General features: G+C 45.0%; 1 protein-coding gene across 1 annotated transcript; it reads right to left on the bottom strand.

Annotated features, from left to right (window-relative positions):
* Positions 1-843: 843 nt before the first annotated feature.
* Positions 844-16,412, bottom strand: LOC149460804 (uncharacterized). Its single transcript, XM_089679252.1, has 4 exons — positions 16,359-16,412; positions 3,473-3,679; positions 3,207-3,348; positions 844-1,967 (listed from the first exon to the last, which is right to left on the bottom strand). The coding sequence occupies exons 1-4, from the start codon at positions 16,410-16,412 to the stop codon at positions 1,138-1,140; spliced, it is 1,233 nt and encodes a 410-aa protein (XP_089535378.1). The 3' UTR covers positions 844-1,137.
* Between the last annotated feature and the right edge of the window lie 2,695 nt (positions 16,413-19,107).

Genomic DNA, 19,107 nt, shown 5'->3' with positions numbered 1-19,107 from the left:
AGTACTTTCCTCACGATCTGACAGCGTGAGGAAAGTGCAACCGAGAACCGGCACTTGCATTTCCCTCTGATCAGCGTGTCATTGGGCACCGCTGATCACGTGGTAAAAGGCCGCTGTGATTGGCCTTTTACTACATCACGTGATCAGCTGTGTCCGTAGGACACAGCGATCACGGAGATCGTCGGGTGCGCGCCCCCTGGGGTGCGCAGGAGAGTGCGTTCTGGGAGGACGTCATATGACGTCCACTCAGAACTGGCCGGCCGCAGTGCAGCCGTCATTCGGCTATCTGCGGTCGGCTACTAGTTAATATGTCCACATCAACCAATACATAGCCCAGCCCTCATGTCCTATCTTCCATCACCCCGATGTAACATTACAGAGGTCCCTTACGGCCATCCAGCAATCTCCCAATAACCCTCCCATCCCCCTCATCTCCCCCCAGCAATCACAGCCTTTTCCATCGCAACCCACCCCACCCTCAACTACCCAGCCCTCACTCTCCACTGACTCACTCAACTTCCAAACTCCCACCCTTACCCCCCAAACCACCCCTCTACCTACTCTTCCTAGGTAATAGGTATCGGAAATTGGCGAGCACTTAAAAAAAAAAGTACTGGTCTTAAAAAAGTGGTAGTGGTGCATCACTAAAAAAAATACTAAATTTCAACTACTAGAAGGAGCGAATTCCTAAGATATATCACGTCATCATTGTATTAAATAATACTGTATAAAACCAATATTCGTCACAGCTGGACAAATGCTGATCACATTTGTCCAATAAATTGTTTAAAATAGACCTCCAAGGGTTTGTGCAATCTCCCACCACAAAATGTACTCAGCCAATGAAAGGTAATGACTCCATTTTTATTCATTTTCTGCTATCAATGGCCAACCCGGTCCCACACTTCATCCATGTCTTTGGTGACCTCTGATCTCCTTATGAACTGTTTCTTCCATGATGAAGATCAGCCATGGAGTATATCTGAGGTGTATATCAGGGTGTGCTTCTTCCCCACATGAGAGCTGGGATGTCCAGTAACATTCATAGTGAAGACATTTCCTGCACTAATACACCTCCAGGGTTGTGTGGGATCCCTGATGTACAGGAAGACAGGGCTTCACAGAGGAACATTTTCCTCACTCAGGACAGGAAAGTGGCTTCTCCCCCATGTGACATCTCTGATGTCTGTAAAGATTGGACTTATCTGAAAAACATTTCCCGCACTCAGGACAGGAATACGGCTTCTCTCCTGTGTGAGATCTTTGATGTGTGTTCAGATGGGACTTCTGTGAAAAACATTTCCCACACTCAGGACAGGAGTACGGCTTCTCCCCCATGTGTGATCTCTGATGTGTAGAAAGATTAGACTTCACTGAAAAAGATTTCCCGCACTCAGGACAAGAATACGGCTTTTCCCCTGTATGCAGTCGCTGATGCTTACAAAGACTGGACTTCACTGAAAAAGATTTCCCACACTCAGGACAGGAATACGGCTTTTCTCCTGTGTGAGACCTCTGATGTATAACAAAATCTGATTTTTCTACAAAACATTTCCCACACTCAGAACATGAATACAGCTTCTCCCCTGTGTGTAATCTCATGTGATGTCTGTCAAGGTGGGACTTCATTGAAAAACATTTCCCACACACAGGACAGGAATATGGCTTCTCCCCCGTGTGAGATCTTATATGAACATTAAGAAGGAATTTAGAACGGAAACCCTTCCCGCACTCAGTACAAGGAAACCTCTTCCCTGTTGGAAGGCCGGCCCGGTCCCGCACAGTCTGAGGTTCCTCAGGATACGAGGAATCCGATGGTCCATCTACACTAGGTGGTGCCGGATGGACATTGAAGGGAGCCGGGTTTTCTCCTGGACTATACTGTGTGATGTCCTCATCTTCTACTTTCCAGTCTGGAGACAAAGTGAGACAATCCTCGGAGGTTTTCCTCATCTCCCGGTCATGGACTAAAATACAAAGACAAAGAGGATTACTAGACAGGAGATGATTGGTTCCCCCAAACCAGGACTCCACCCACATCAGGCAGCTTGGTCTCTGAGGAGCTTACAATTCCACCCTCAAGGGAACTAGGAAATGGCTCCTCTGATCTCCTACCAGGTCATTTATTCATGGACCTTAGTCAGAGAGTGAGGAAACAACCAGAACTGTCTTTTATAGGAGGGACAGTGATGAGGGGATTATAGGACGAGGGTCCCCACCCCCTCTATCACTCATCGCCATCTTCCCAACACAAGAAGTACTGCACTTCCTTATTTAGTCCATGATTTAGTCATGAAGAACAGCGGGGCTGAGCCCCACCAGAGGTCAGAGAGTGAGGATGGGGGGAGGACAACCAAGATGAAGACTGGACTGATCCTGAAGACCACCATCATTGGGGTATTGACTCCTCCCTCATTATCACTTTCTGTTTAAGGGTCCAAAGTTGGAGGATGTTATCACATTATTATCACCATGTAAAAGTCTGTGCTCCAATCACATCATCCGATATAAAATGTCCAGCTGGTAGGAAATGGGGGGAATAAAAGAGGATACATATTATGTGTATATATAGCAGTGGGGGGAGGGGGGAGAGCAGAAGTCAGGAGTATGGAATTTATAACAGAGTATATAGTGCAGGGGTCAGGAGTATGTAATGTACAATATAAATTATACAGTGTAAGGGTCAGGACTCATAATATTGGTATTCAGTAATCAGTGGAAACTTATATATTTACTGTAGACAAGTTGCAGAGGTCCCACACCGCTGCCTCCCATCTCCTGAGACTGCACTCAGTGACTTGGGTCTGAGACTATACAGACATATCCCTCCACCCGGCACAGCCAAACATCAGGGTAAGAAACCCTGGGAGAATTGTTGTCAGAGATCTTGGTAGACTTGGGCATGGAGCAAAAGATCCAAAGCATATGCCCCAGGTGCCTAGCTTTAGCAATGTCTATGGTGAAAATCCACATTTTGCTGCCAGCTGAACCCCAGAACCTCCATAAATCCAGTCTAGATACATAAATTGTGTCTGCAGCACAGAGAAGGAAGATTATCCGAGAGAAATCCAGGAATACAGGACGGGGAACACAGCTCAGGAAAGTGACCAGGGGATTACAGGCTGATATCACCCAGTCCCCGCCCTACTCTGGACCAATCAGTGAGCAGTATGGGTGGAGGAATGGATTTAGTGTTCATGACCCACCTGTGCTGATCTCTGTAGGAGTGTCCTCCTCTATAAATGTCCCCGTTATTCCATCCTCCTCCATAGACTGCTGATCATCCCTCACATACGCCTCTTCTTCTTCTACTTTAACCTCAACTTTTATATCTATCAGATCTTCACCCTAAATCAAAAAAATAATAGAAGAGGTCCTCTGTAAAACATAAGCTTCAATATTGTGACATCACATAAAAAAATTCACACATCATTTCAACAAGTTCATGTTCTAGATTTGATATCCCTCTAACCTTGTGATGGTGAGGGATGGTGTGACCTTCCTGTGTGGAATCCCGGGGAAACAGAGGACGGGGACATCTCTCTGGTGGGTTCCTGGTATTAGGTGTCTCCATCACATCCTTGTGTCCTTCTGAAAACTCCTCCATCACTCCATACTTCTCATCCTCCTCTTTATACTCTTCTTTAACATCAATATTATCATCCCCGAGGATTCCACTCTGAAAGATATAATAAAACATTCATTGTAACAAACATGCTGTGTATAAATCACAACTACCAATAATTGTCATCATCTACCTGATGATGGTGAGGGATGGTGTGACCTTCCTGTGTGGAATCTCGGGAATACAGAGGATGGGGACATCTCTCTGGTGGGTTCCTGTAGCTGGATGACTCCACCATGGTGTCCTGGTACAGATCTTTGTGTCCTTTTAGAAGCTCTGACTCCTCCATCCCCCCATCCTCATCCTCCTCCTCTTTTATCTCTTCTTTTATCTCAACTTTAGGATCTCTCAGGTTTCCACTCTGAATATATAATAAAAATGCCATCAATGGTAACAATGCAGATAATGTACAGATCCTAATGATACTATCAGTGATTGTTCCTCATCTACCTGATGATGGTGAGGGATGGTGTGACCTTCCTGTGTGGAATCCCGGGAATACAGAGGACGGGGACATCTCTCTGGTGGGTTCCCATGACTGGATCCATCTGTAGGAAACACACACACTGACTGAATCCATTGTTTCTATGTGTTTATCAGATGATGGGGGATCTAGGTGGATCCTCCGTACTGCTCTCTCCTTTACAATAAAGTCTCCTCTTACCCGGTGATGTGAGGGGCGGCTGATTGTCCATCATGACGTCCTTGTAGAGATCCTTGTGTCCTTCTAAATACTCCCACTCCTCCATGGAGAAATAGACAGTGACACCCTGACACCTTATAGGAACCTGACACACACAATGATACAGTCACCATCCAGACACATCCCTTGTCTGTTACTGGAGAATGTCCCAGAATTCCCGGCACCGCTCACCTCTCCTGTCAGCAGCTCAGTGATCTCTCTGGTGACTTCTAGAATCTTCTTCTTCTTTCTCTCTTCTATCAGGGAGGGAGGTGGAGGCAATGTGATGTCATATGATCTCCAGACTTCACAGGAGGAAAACTCTACATCTGAACACAAATAGTCACATCAAATGATATTCCCAGAATCCTCCTCACCTCTCCATTCAGGTCTCCATTTTATTAAAGCCCCACTTCAGGCTGAGGTATAATTCCCCCCACAGGACCCCCACACTACGCAGGGTATAGGCTTGTTGCAGCATTCTGATGTCATTACATACAACGCAGGACCAACAGTCCCACTTTACATGTGAGGATACCAAGGGGCCCCCACATCCTAAGAGCATCAGAAAAAAGCCAGATGGAGGGACATTGGGAGGAGGAGCTGTGAGGTCAGTGTGATGTCATAGGATTCTCTGACTCCGGATGGAGGGACATTGGGAGGAGGAGCTGTGAGGTCAGTGTGATGTCATAGGACATATAGACTCTGGATGGAGGGACATTTGGATGGGGATTTGGGATTTGAGGGGTGCTCTATATGGGGCTCCTGTATAAACCAAATCCTTGTTCCTGGGTGCGTCCTACCTCTTCTAAACTGAAGAGTGAACTTTGACCTTTACCATCCAGAAATCTGTCCGGAATCTGTGGAAGTAAGCTGTCATGTGATCAGGTGACGTGCGGAGGAACGGAGTGTAAATAGCAGACAATTGTCTCCAGAGCCCCTAATGGTGGGGATGGATTTGGCGGCGTGCTGGTGCCAAGTTTCCTCCCCCCAGGGTCACTGCAGGTGTGGAGAAAAGCTGTGTAAGAGGATATGGAGGAGAGATGAGGAGGAGATCCAGGAATCAGGAGAAAGGTCAGGGCAAGCAACAAACGAGCGCATCCAAGAGACCAAGCCGGGGTCACTACACAGAAAATCAATCCAAGGAAACAACAGGCAGGACGAGGAATAGCAAGAAGGAGCTGAGAGACAAATGAGAATATTGCTCAGCCAATGGGAGATGATCTCAGCATGACTTCCATCATGAAGGAGATGAGGGGGAGGGGAGGAAGTCACTGAAGGTGACCATAGATCCATGGAAATTCAGCTGGTTCAGCAGGGATCGCTCACATTTCCATCCATGTCTGGCCACTGCCGGATAAAAGACACTCCCCCAGTGGCTGCAGCCAATAGCTTCAGTGCTGATCTGTGTATTCTGAGAGCGGAGGAGTCCCCCCATTGTCAGAATACAAGAATGCAGCGGGGAGGATTCCCCCATCCACCTCCAATGTGTGGATGGGGGAATCGGTTCAGTTTTTATGGTCATCCCGCTGCCTAAACAATAAACTGAACCATGTAGGCCAGCTTTGGGAGCAAATATATTATCATCAACTCCTCCCCCTTGTTGTCATACAGATTACACGCATGAGGGGTGATAATTAGAATTATTGTTGCTGACCAAGACTTCGCTAGCCGATATACAAGAAATGAATGTTTCTCGCAGCAAATAAGTTCAACGGTTCCTTTCCAGGGAGAAGCATTTATTCGGATAAAGATACTTGCAACAGGCGACAAAGTCCAGCAAAATATTTGAAAATATTACAGAGAACAACAACCCTCAGAGTCCCATTTATGATCCTTCATATGGAGCAGAGATAGTACACTGTCCAGCATTTACTGTACACACACTATACAATACAGCTCAGTGGATTGCTGTAGGAAAGTCCTGGACTCTTTCTTGGATACACAGAATATAACTGGATATAACATTTATAGGTAAAGTTGATCCAGGGAATATCCGATTGCCTCTCGGGGGATCAGGAAGGAATTTTTTAACCCGGCTGTAGGCCGACCCCTCATTGCCTGCAGTAGAGCAGTTACTCGGATCATTCAGTTTATAATTCCTCTAAACAGATGGTTAGATATATCAGCTTGGCATTAAAGCACATGGAAAAAAAAAATAAAAGTCAGCAGCTACAAAAACTGTAGCTGCTGTCATTTAAAATACAGCCACTTACCTGTCCCTCGGTCCCTCGTTGTCCTCACAACCGCTGGTTTCACCGGCCGTCTTCTCAACCTGGTGCCGGCATCTTTAGTGTGGGCACCCGACTGTGACAGCTTGCGGCTTCACAGCCGGGTGCCCACTGCGCATGCGTGAGAAGTGCTGCACTTTTTTGAATGGCACGGTGCATTACGGTGGGTTGTACTATCACATTTGAGTAAAAGACGGGTGCATTGTAGGAATTGGCATTCTTGCTTATTTTTAAAGTTAAGTTCACACATTTATACACTGAAGAGGGAGGTGCATTGTAGTACAGCACATACACAATCACTGTTTTTTTTTTATATCACACATATTACTTCCCTCACCCTTGTTCCACAGTTGTAGAAGTGGCAGTGCAGCATTCCAGTTGTTTTTTTTTTTTTAACAAAGACATAGAGCAGAATACATTTAGGCCTAAATTTATGATGAAATTTAATGTTTTTACATTTTTTTACTGGACATATTTAATAGCAAAAAGTCAAATATATTGTTTTTTTCTCAAAATTGCTGATCTTTTTATTTTTTATAGCGCAAAACATAAAAACCGCAGAGGTGATCAAATACCACTGAAAGAAAGCTCTATTTGTGGCAAAAAATGACGTAAATTTAATTTGGGTGCAGAGTTGCATGACCGCGCAATTGTCAGTTAAAGTAACTTCACCTGGTCAGGAAGGGGGGGAATCCTCTGGAGGGCAAGCGGTTAAAGGTTGAAAGCTCTTTACATCCATATATGTCATAGCCTTCAGCATGTTATAAACAGAGGATTCAAATATTGACTATAAAGTGACAAATTTCACTCGCCCCTCTTATGAATTTGGAAAAAGCCACGCAAAGTATTGTGTCCACAACTCATGTTATTCTACCTAGAGCATTGGTGTGCAAATACTTAGACACTCAATTTATTATTTATTACAGGCGCTGTCAATTTGTGCATTCACATCAGTCCCCGCCCCCGAGGAGCGTACAATCTAAGGTCCCTAACTCACATTCATACACACACATACTAGGGCCAGGTTAGACAGGATCCAATTCACTGACCAGCATGTCTTTGGAGTATGGGAGGAAGCCGGAGTACCTGGAGGAAACCCACGCAGGCACAGGGAGAACATGCAAACTCCAGGCAGGTGGTGCCGTGGTTGGGATTCAAACCAACGACCCGAGTACTGCCAGGTGGAAGTGCTAACCATTTAGCCCCGGTGCTGCCCAATGAGTTCTGCTATACAAAGCCATTGTGTACATCTCACCTTAGAAGGTACATATATATAGATGGTATTATAATGATTATTGGGTGACAACGCCTCTCTGGTTTGTAGATGAAGATCAAGAGATAAAAGATAAGAAGATATTGTCTGTAATAATTATCTAGATCTATAGACAGATATTACACACAACATACTACACCCCTGAAGGGGTAAAGAGGAGTTCCAGCTGGTTTTTTAAGTTGCCTTCAAGACAATCCCACCCCCTTAACAGTCTGTAATGGCAATACATATATATATTTTTTTTCTTCTAAACGTTGTATCTTTTTTTCATTGATCCAGTCTGCAGTTCCAGTCCAGGCCACCTATGAAATGTCTTTGGGGGAGTTACTGGGTGTATATATAAAATAACGTCTCATTACCTCCCCTGCTGCCACTTCAGCAACGTCTCCCCTCTACTTCCTCCTCACTCACCCGGAACTTCCTGTCTGTGCCTGATATCACTTCCTGTCTGTGCCTGACATCACTTCCTGTCTTCCATAGAGACTTCCTGTCTGGGTAGAAGTGAGATCCCCACCTTGTGGAGCTCAGAGGAACTGCAGCCCCGGGAAGCATCTGGTAGTGTGACCCCGGCCTTGTGCTGGGTGTGTATGGACTGTAGATCCTTATAGATACTGGAAGAAAACGGTTAATTTTCATCATAGGTGCTATTAGACCTAAGCACCAAGTGTATGTGCTTTGGGTCTCCTTCCCCCCCCCCCAGGTCTAGTAAGATCTCGGACAGGATTACTTGCTCTGTAGTCTGCTGGCTGTGCCGGGTGGAGGGATATGTCTGTATAGTCTCAGACCCAAGTCACTGAGTGCAGTCTCAGGAGATGGGAGGCAGCGGTGTGGGACCTCTGCAACTTGTGTACAGGAAACATTTAAGTTTCTACTGATTACTGAATACCAATAATAGGAGTCCTGACCCTTATACTGTATACTTTATATTGTACATTCCATACTCCTGACCCCTGCACTATATACTCTATGTTGTACATTACATACTCCTGATCCCTCCACTATATACTCTATATTGTACATTACATACTCCTGACCCCTGCACTATATACTCTATGTTGTACATTACATACTCCTGACCCCTGCACTATATATTTTATGTTGTAAATTACATACTCCTGACCCCCTGCACTATATACTCTATGTTGTACATTGCATACTCCTGACCCCTGCACTATATACTCTATGTTGTACATTGCATACTCCTGACCCCCGCACTATATACTCTATGTTGTACATTACATACTCCTGACCCCTGCACTGTATACTCCGTGTTGTACATTGCATACTCCTGACCCCCGCACTATATACTCTATGTTGTACATTACATACTCCTGACCCCTGCACTATATACTCTATGTTGTACATTACATACGCCTGACCCCTGCACAGTATACTCTATGTTGTACATTACATACTCCAGACCCCTGCACTGTATACTCTATGTTGTACATTGCATACTCCTGACCCCTGCACTATATACTCTATGTTGTACATTGCTTACTCCTGACCCCTGCACTATATACTGTGTTGTACATTACATACTCCTGACCCCTGCACTCTATACTCTATGTTGTACATTGCATACTCCTGACCCCTGCACTATATACTCTATGTTGTACATTACATACTCCTGACCCCTGGACTATATACTCTATGTTGTACATTGCATACTCCTGACCCCTGCACTCTATACTCTATGTTGTACATTGCATACTCCTGACCCCTGCACTATATACTCTATGTTGTACATTACATACTCCTGACCCCTGCACTATATACTCTATGTTGTACATTACATACTCCTGACTCCTGCACTATATACTCTATGTTGTACATTACATCATTCTGATACTATATAGTTCTTTTGTATCCTATATAATTAGTTTTATGTTACATTTGCGTTATTTCTTTTACTCCCATTTCCTACCATCTGGATGTGATAATGTGATAATGTGATAACATCCTCACACTTTGGACCCTTAAACAGAAAGTGATAATGAGGGAGGAGTCAATACCCCAATGATGGTGGTCTTCAGGATCAGTCCAGTCTTCATCTTGGTTGTTCTCCCCCCATCCTCACTCTCTGACCTCTGGTGGGGCTCAGCCCCGCTGTTCTTCATGACTAAATCATGGACTAAATAAGGAAGTGCAGTACTTCTTGTGTTGGGAAGATGGCGATGAGTGATAGAGGGGGTGGGGACCCTCGTCCTATAATCCCCTCATCACTGTCCCTCCTATAAAAGACAGTTCTGGTTGTTTCCTCACTCTCTGACTAAGGTCCATGAATAAAGAAATGACCTGGTAGGAGATCAGAGGAGCCATGTCCTAGTTCCCTTGAGGGTGGAATTGTAAGCTCCTCAGAAACCAAGCTGTCTGATGTGGGCGGAGTCCTGGTTTGGGGGAACCAATGAGGTCCTGTCTAGTAATCCTCTTTGTCTTTGTATTTTAGTCCATGGCCGGGAGATGAGGAAAACCTCCGAGGATTGTCTCACTTTGTCTCCAGACTGGAAAGTAGAAGATGAGGACATCACACAGTATAGTCCAGGAGAAAACCCGGGTCCCTCCAATGTCCATCCGGCACCACCCAGTGTAGATGGACCATGGACCACGAATTGCGTTCCGGTCCACACATCCGACATCTGACGTCACTTCCGGTAAGTGGAGCGCACGCCAGGTGGTGCGTTCCAGCGGCCATTTTGGAGGGATTTAGACTGGTCTTCTGCTGTTCCTCTGCTCTTACTGGCTTTTATTGATGTGAGAATCCTGGATTTTGTGGCTGTTTGCTGGTTCTTAACCCCTTCACGCCTAAGGGTAAAACAAATCTTAATGCCTAAGCACAATTTTGCAACGTTGACCTGTGTTAGTAAAACCGCACATATCATGACAACTACTTTGTACATCCAGGTGAATTATACCTTGTTTTTTTCAGGACAAATTAGGCTTTCATTTGGTGGTAAATGGTAATGGATATCTCCGGATTTTTTTTTATTATCAAAGGAAAAAACTGTCCCAAAATAGAAAAAAAAATTATTGTTTTTTAAATTTAGCTGTGTGTTTCTTGTTACTACTATAACCTACCACCAAAGAACAACTCAAAATAAATTTTCCAGTTCTTGAAGATTGCAGCAATACCATATATGTGTATGTTATTTGTACCTGTAGCACAGCCCAGAAACAATAGTGCGCATTTTGTTTTTTGTTTACCTAAAAACACACTGACACTAATACCAATTTTTTTTTTTTTTTTTTAAATCCTGACCTTTGACCCTGACCCAAACACCCTGGCACTGAACTAGATCAAAGCTTGACCTAGGTATTTTTTCTTTATTTTTTAATATTTCTTATTTTAACAAACATTTTTTGCCCTCTATTCCAGGAGTTAGAGAGATACAATGTATCTATCTCCTCCATTCATAGAGAGAAAAAAAAACAAGGGGGCTAGGCTGTACAGTGACTGATCACTGTGATAGCCAATCAGAGGCTATCACAGCGATCATGTGACCCGGAATCGGGAGTCCCGGGTCCCAATCGTTAGAACGGGACCCGGTGCTCTCAGTGGCACCCGGTCTTTGTGCTGGAAGCATGCTGTGTGGTGCACTCCCAGCATAAAGACAAGTATGGAAATATGTGGCCCCACGGAAAAAAGCCCAGTTTTGTGAGGCCGCATATTTGTGTGACATCGGCGTCAAGGGGTTAATATCAGGCTGGCGTTGGCCTAAATAAATGCGCCTTTTACAAGTTGGAAAAATGTGAGTGGCCTGGATTCTGTCTTCTGTTATAATATCTATCTGGCAATATTACACTATATAAGTTTTTTTTCTCTGATACGGTGGAGTAAACAAGGATACTACGGTGAGGACCTGGGAGAAGATACATACCTGGTGGGGCAGGCTACTATTGATCTGATGCAAAGAGGGTTTAGGATTTCCCAAAAATCCTTAAAGGCTTTTCATTCACCAAAATCTGGTGAGTGTATTTGATGTTGGTGTGCACGGGTGATAGGTGGAAGTTTCCTAAAAGCATTTGGAATCCTCAGCTTTCATCACAAGTGGTTTTGGGGTGTCTTTCCTGAAGATTTTTTGACAGAGATATGCACCAATGATTATGGAACATTTATGTTTTGTGATTCACTAAATTTGTATGAAGGTCTATTTTGCGCTGTTTCATTTATAAATATTATTTGTGTTTTCACATTTTCTGCACAGCAGCAATTTAGAAGAGGGATACACATATTTTGTACATGGCACTTTTTTGTTGGCGCAGGAATATTTTATTTTTTGTTTTAGATGGACCATTGGATTCCTCTTCATGCAGCATCAACACCTCCAAGTGCTGCTACCCATGCTCCACTTCAACACTGTGCACTACAACCACAGCTGTCACTGCAGGGTCACAATGCCATCACAACCTGTAGCTTCGACTCGACCTATGTTTTGTCGTGATGATGTCTTCAGGAATACCTCCTGAAGACGTTATTACGACAAAAACGCACAACCCCAGTGTCACGGATCCACGATCGCCGCCACCAACATGCGACAATCGCACGACCGTGACTAACAGTAATACATCACGCCCACGGCGTCAGACCCCAGACCTTCTCACCAAACTCGTGACCGAAGGACCGGCCGATCTAAAACCGCTGTGTGACGCACGTAACAAGGCCACACTTAGCTGCACCCAGCACAGCGATTGCCCAGCTAATGGACTACAATCAGTGCCTGCAGCCTAAATGCGCTTGTTACTGGGTCGGGTTAATTACGCAATTAACCCTCTACTGCTACCACCACTTTTGTCGGAGACTGGGAAGCTCCCATTATCAAATATACACTATAATGATTGAAATATTAATCTATATAGCACGGCCCGCAGACCTGTTATACAGAGATATACCAAACAGTAGCGTCTCTTCAAAGGCAGGGATTCGTGAATTGCAAGTAAGCGCTTAGAAACAGTTTAACACTTTCAGGAAGAAAGATTTATTACTAACAGGGTCAAAACAGGTGCAAGACAATATTTACAAAGAGATGTCACAAAAATATATATATATGTATATAAAGATACAGCACGGAGATAATTAGGAAGAAGATTACAGGGTTAAGATACTTGCCCATATGCCTGGGTTTGCAGATCCAAGTTATAGAGCAGGGTGAATTCTTGATCTCCTTCTGTTACGATGTTGCTGAGAGATCTCTGTGTGTGTCCGTGTGTGTCAAGCTCTAACTCAATTGTCTCTCTTAAAAGTCCCTCTCAAAGGAGAGGGGGGGCTCTGACTACACGTTTTGGGAGTGGTCATTGGGAAACTCTAAACTAACTAAAACTCATACCCCGTGATATGAAACATACAGTTCACCAGAAGAATGTGCAATTATCTTATCTTGAGTAAGATGGGGGAGGAAGTACACTTTACAGCCTTTACCGACTGCTGGCCTCTGGACGCAGGATGTCTTAACCTGGTTGACCCCACACCATATGCCAGAAGATACTTTGCCTCTCAGGAAGGGAGGAGGGTAGGAATGAGGCTGAGGAATGCCTCAAATAAACAGACAGAACATGAAAAAGAGGGTTGAAGGGGAACTCCGCTCCAATTCTGATGAGCAAGTTTGCCACACCCAGGGTCAGAGTTTTTTGCATAACCCTAGAAATTTTGTGAATCCTTTTGCATGTACTGGGCATCCACACAATCTAAACAAGGGCCTTCACTTGGGTGAAGTAGGACATTTACAGGCTTTTTGCAGATTTTGGAAAGGGGTGATAGCGGATAAGTGGGTTTGCAGCATGGTGGCTTGTGACTGAGTTAGGAATTCAGAGCATTCCCTCTCCTTACTTCATGCTTCGTGTTTTCTCTTTGATTGTGCTAAACAGATTTGCTCCTTTGCATCCTCCTTTGTTTCAGGGAGTTATTTCACATTTATCCTCAAGGGTTCTATGGTTCCAAGACCAGACCGTGATGTTCATTCTATTTTGGATCCATTTTCATTGTGAAAAGTCTTTTCATGTAAGGAAGTTTCAGATGGAATTGGTGCATCCAGTGATGGCCTTTCTAGCTGGGGTCTTCCTGGCATCAGTGGACATGAAGAGGTCCCACCTTTAATATTTCCCTCTTCAGAAGTCCTTGTCCTTTACGATGGAGGAATGTCATCTTCTGTTTGTGTCCTTACTGTTCAACCTGCCCAGGATTTCCAATTCACAGAGGTTCACTAAGGTCCTGGTTCTGATTCTGGGCCTTTTTATGAACTTAGTGTATTCCTTTTGTAGAGTACATGGATGACCTACTTCTTTGGTAGCATTCTGCTCTTTTCATGGAACTTAATGTGTCTCTGATGCTGCCCACTGTACAGAGAATGATTTTTTAGGTTCTCCATTTCCAGTATGCTGCATTACTCCTGGTTGGAATATCAGGGCCTGTCCCTGAAGACTGCTCAGGCAAGTTTTGCTATGCAGGCTCAGGTGGGCTTTGTTCATATCACTGTTAAAGTTTCCTCAATTTTTTTTCCCAGAGGTTCTGTAGAATTAGGTTTCCTTTTTCACAATTCCATTCCAAGCCTTTAGTTCTGGTTCACATATAGGTGGATTGGATGCGGTTTGAAATAACATGGCTTCCTATGGTGCCTGTTCACATAAGTCCGCTGCATTGGCAGTGTGGATTCAGTGCAGAACAAAAAAAAGTCCAGTTCGATTTCCAGTACGGTCCTGTTCAGGTATGGATTAAGGGCTATTGACTTCTATGGGATTTGTTTCTAAATTGCACATCAACAGTTGTAAACAGGATAAAGTCCTAATCCAAAAACTGATAAAGTGCATACAATCAGTATATGAAATATACAGAAAACACAATAGACAATTAAGCTGTGCATGGCAGTAAATGATTCATACCAGCGATGCTGCAATCAAGGGGGGCACAAAGGGATATAAGTCTTAGCTCTTAGTATTCCCCCCAGCCCGTGCCCCCTCCCCTGACTTCTTCATCAAGACCAATAACACAATCATCATTCCCTCCCCTCATGCCAGAGTACTAGGTGTTATCCTAGACTCCCATCTGTCCTTCCAGCCCCAAATCCAATCACTGTCCAAATCGTGTAGACTTTACCTCCGCAACATCTCCAAGATACGCCCGTTCCTAACCTCGGAAACCACTAAGCAACTTCTTCCCTCCCTTGTCATCTCTCTCCTTGACTATTGTAACTCGCTCCTCATTGGCCGACCTCATCACAGGCTATCCCCTCTTCAGTCTATCATGAATGCTGCTGCCAGACTCATCCACCTCATTAACCGTTCTATATCATCCCTCTCTGCCAATCCCTCCACTGGCCTCCATTCAGTGTCCTCCATCCCTCTCTGCCAATCCCTCCACTGGCCTCCATTCAGTGTCCTCCACCCCTCTCTGCCAATCCCTCCACTGGCTTCCCGTTGCCCAACGGATAAAATTCAAAACACTAACAGTAACGTATAAAGCCATTTATAACTCTGCCCCAAATTACATCACCAATCTTGTCTCCAAATATCACCCAAACCGTACTCTCCGCTCCTCGCAAGACCTCCTACTCTCTTGCTCCCTTGTCTCCCACGCTCGTCTCCGGGACTGCTCCAGAGCTTCCCCCATCCTATGGCACTCTCTATCCCAATTTATCAGACTATCACCTACTCTGTTCACTTTTAGGCGATCTGTGAAAACCTCTCTCTTCAGGGAAGCCTATCCTGCCCTCAGCTAATACTGGAATCCTCTACTCTTCCTATCAGTCCATCCCCCACAGTTATTACCTTTTGTACCACTAGCCCCTCCCTCCTAGATTGTAAGCTCCAAGGATCAGGCCCTCCTAACCCTCTTGTATTGAACTGTATTGTTGCTGTATTGTCTCCCGTTATAGTGTAAAGCGCTGATCAAACTGTTGGCGCTATAAAAATCCTGTATAATAATAATTGTCAAGGTATGGGAGCCTGCCAATTATTAATCCCCTTATTAATGCCTTGTATCACATGCCCTCAGTGTCCTGCTCTGTATTGTTCCAATTGTCCCGTGTCACTAGGCCAAATCAAATTACTCTGGGCCCCCTCCCTCCTGGCCAGCTGGCTGGGAGCTCTCTGCACACCTCCCAACCTGCTTTTCATCTATGCAGACAGCATCCCTGCCCCAGGATGTCCCTGTCACCAGCCTGATTCTCCCTGGGGTCTAGTGTTCCCCTTCCCCCTCCCGGTTGCCAACGCGACCGGGGAGCGTCCTGCAGCAGTTTAAGAGGTGGATGCTGGGAGCTCCTATTCATTCTGGTGTGTAGTCTGCAAGGGATCTCAAGCTTCAGCGAGACCTTTGTGAATAGACTCTGCAAGCCTACCCCAGCCTCACAGAGACCCCACAGGAGGGAAGAGACAACCAGAGAAAGCTTGCCTGCGATTGCGAGAGACCCCACCGAAAGGGGAGAGACTACCACAGCCTGCCTGCTAGAGCCAGAGGCCACCCACCTGATCCGGACTCCACAGGTACCTGCGTTCTGCTTCTACCCCTGGGAGACCAGGCACCGTTGGATCCGTGAGTACCTGCTTCCCCCGTGTTACCTGAACTGTTGCGGTGGTGACTCCTTGCACCCCCTCCTGTGTCGGACTACCCATCTTACAGGGACACCCCCTTGGCTCTCCTAGTGGACTATAAGTGGGTGGGGCCCCCTCGTTACCCTTTAGTGGCAAATCCACCCTCTCTGCCACCCAACGTATTGAAGGACTGCCGTCTGTTTGTCTCAATAAAGCTTTGTGCATCTGCCATCCACTCTGTGTGTTCTGTCCTGCCTTTCCTCCGTTACAATAATAATAATAGTCCAACGTGCTCTGGTAGCTGGTTCCTTCTCTCAATCTCTAAGGTGGTGTCTGAGTCCCAGAATGCACCTTGCTCCCTTTTCTTAGGCTGAGGAATGATGGGAATTTGTATTAAAACTGAACAGTTTCTAGTTTCTGCAAAACTGTAACTTTATCCCTGGCTCCATCTTGTGGTCAAATCTAGTATTGCAGCAACATGGATATCCTGCTGGGGGCAGAACACTTCCTGCCTGGTATCAATGGATACCACTATTTGGGTCCTTAGGAGAAAACAGTAAGACCAGAACAGAAATTGGTCAGAGGAACGCCTTTGCTCCCTTTTCCTGTGAACTTTAGCTTCAACCTTTCTGACTCTCCCATCCTCACTTGGAAGAGTTTTGGTAACAAGGCCTGGAAGCCACTCATTTCTTTGGGACTGACAGTCCTTCACAAGAACACCATTGCCCTTCTTTAGATTAGGTTTGTTCTCCTGCCACTTTCTCCGTGGTTGCAAAGTGGAGATGTACTTTTTCTTCCACCTGTCCCAAAAGGTGTTCGAAACACTTTGCACTTGTCTCTAGTGTCTTTAGTGTTGAGGTCTCCAGGAGGAGAACTAACTAATCCAGTTTTCTGGGTTAGGTGTTTTGCTGGAGTAAGCAAAATGGGGTCCTCTGGGTCATTTGGGGCTGGAGCCAGAGGTCTGGCATTGATGATGGCTGAGACCTCTCATGAAAGTTGTCGAACAGGTGCAACCTGCTTCCATGTCTGATGACCCGGTCCAACCTGCCTCTATGCCTATTGATCCATTCCAGTATGCTTCCACAGCTGCTGATCCATTCCAGCCTTCCACTGTGCCAGTTGACCCATTCCACCATGCCTATTACTTTGGTTCAGCTCATGTCAATCAAGCCTTCTGCTCTAAACCATCCTCAGTTCCCTGCCTTCTGCATTTTCATTTTTAGGACTGTCAGTAACAAGGCCTCTGTTCTGTCCCCACATGAAGGCAAATGAAGGTATAACTGATAATGGCTGTGTAACTTCCTACCTTCGTATCCAAGCAGTGGAGCAGACTGGACCGGCAGATGCTCAGGTTAGATGGATCCAAACGTATACACGGGAATGAAATCAGCGTGGGTTTATTTGGTCCAAAATACAGCGACAAACAGTGATACAATACTGTAAGGTAGTAGAGGTATTGATGCTGTCCTGGGATATCTTTCCTGAGGCTAACTGCTGGTCAAAAACTGATGCCTTCACAAGCCCAGGGTATTGAATGTCCTGTCACACAGCTATAAAGCACATAAAATGGCTGCAGGAAGTGACCAGAACCAAGGCTTGCCTAAAACCACGCCCAGTAGAGGAAAAACTTTACTAGCAAGAACAGAGGCATGCAGCATGCAAATTCTGGCCAGCAGATGGCAGCAACAGATCAATGCATAGAAACAAACATGGTGAAAAACGATAAGATAAGATTTGGTGATACAATGCACAGTTAAATAACAGATATGAGGAGAACAGCACACTCCCCATCTGAAATTCCATAAGGGATTTCACTATGACGAATGTCCATAAAATATAGAACAACCTGTAACAAAGAACATGTTAGAATGCAATAAACATAACAATAAAGTAGATTCCGAGTTGGAATAGAGAAGATCCACAAAGTTCAAGTTCAGTAAAGTTCACCCAGCAGGAATGTTCTCGATGGGTAGTATCAAAATGAGTTTGTTAATTGGCCTTGCAAACATTTTAAGCTCACCCTTTCTGAAGATCTTCAACTCCACTTTACAGACCTTGCCATCCTTGCTAGGAAGAACCTTTGTAATTAGTCCCATAGGCCAGTCAATCCATACGGTATGTTGCTCCTTCATCAACACGAGGTCACCTTCTTTTAGGTTTGGTTTGTGGTGTTGCCACTTTCTTCTTCCTTGAAGAATATTGAGATACTCCTTTCGCCACCTGTTCCAGAAGTAATCAGCTAGGTATTGTACACGTTTCCAGTGTTTTTGGTAGATATTCGCATGAGTAAATTCTCCACTAGGCATTAGCGTAATCTCAGTTTTTTGGGTAAGTAGGATAGCTGGAGTCAGTACGACTGGTGTTTCAGGATCCATAGATACTGGCACGAGGGGTCTAGAATTGATGATGGCTGAAACTTCAGCGAGAAGGGTAACTAGAGTCTCATGTGTGAGTCTTGAAGAGTTTACATCCATCAACATAGAATTCAAGATGTTGCGTGAGATCCCGATCATTCTCTCCCAGGAGCCCCCCATGTGGGAACTATGAGGAGGATTGAAAATCCAGATGCAACCCTTTTCCGCCAAGTGATCTTGAATGGATTTGGTGTCTATGTTCATTTCTCTACAGGCTCCAATGAAGTTGCTTCCACGGTCAGACCTGAACTGTTTCACTGGTCCTCTGATTGCGAAGAACCGTCTTAAGGCATTAATAAGGCTGGATGTGTCCATGGGTTCTATGACCTCTAAGTGAATGGCTCGCACACTCATGCAAGTAA

The sequence above is a fragment of the Staurois parvus genome, unplaced genomic scaffold, assembly GCF_062004578.1.
Source record: "Staurois parvus isolate SC_StPar_1 unplaced genomic scaffold, SC_StPar_1.0 ptg000221l, whole genome shotgun sequence".
NCBI lineage: Eukaryota > Metazoa > Chordata > Amphibia > Anura > Ranidae > Staurois > Staurois parvus.
Note: the sequence above shows the minus strand (reverse complement) of the source record. Positions and strands in the feature narration are given on the sequence as shown.

Bases quoted from the DNA above. Each gene is read 5' to 3' on its own strand.
- LOC149460804 (XM_089679252.1), bottom strand. From the start codon at position 16,412: ATGGGTAGTCCGACACAGGAGGGGGTGCAAGGAGTCACCACCGCAACA. The intron at 3,349-3,472 runs GTTAGAGGGATA...TTTTTGATTTAG, and splicing joins CCATCCCTCACCATCACAAG to GGTGAAGATCTGATAGATAT. The intron at 1,968-3,206 runs GTGGGTCATGAA...TTTGTATTTTAG, and splicing joins TCCTACAGAGATCAGCACAG to TCCATGACCGGGAGATGAGG.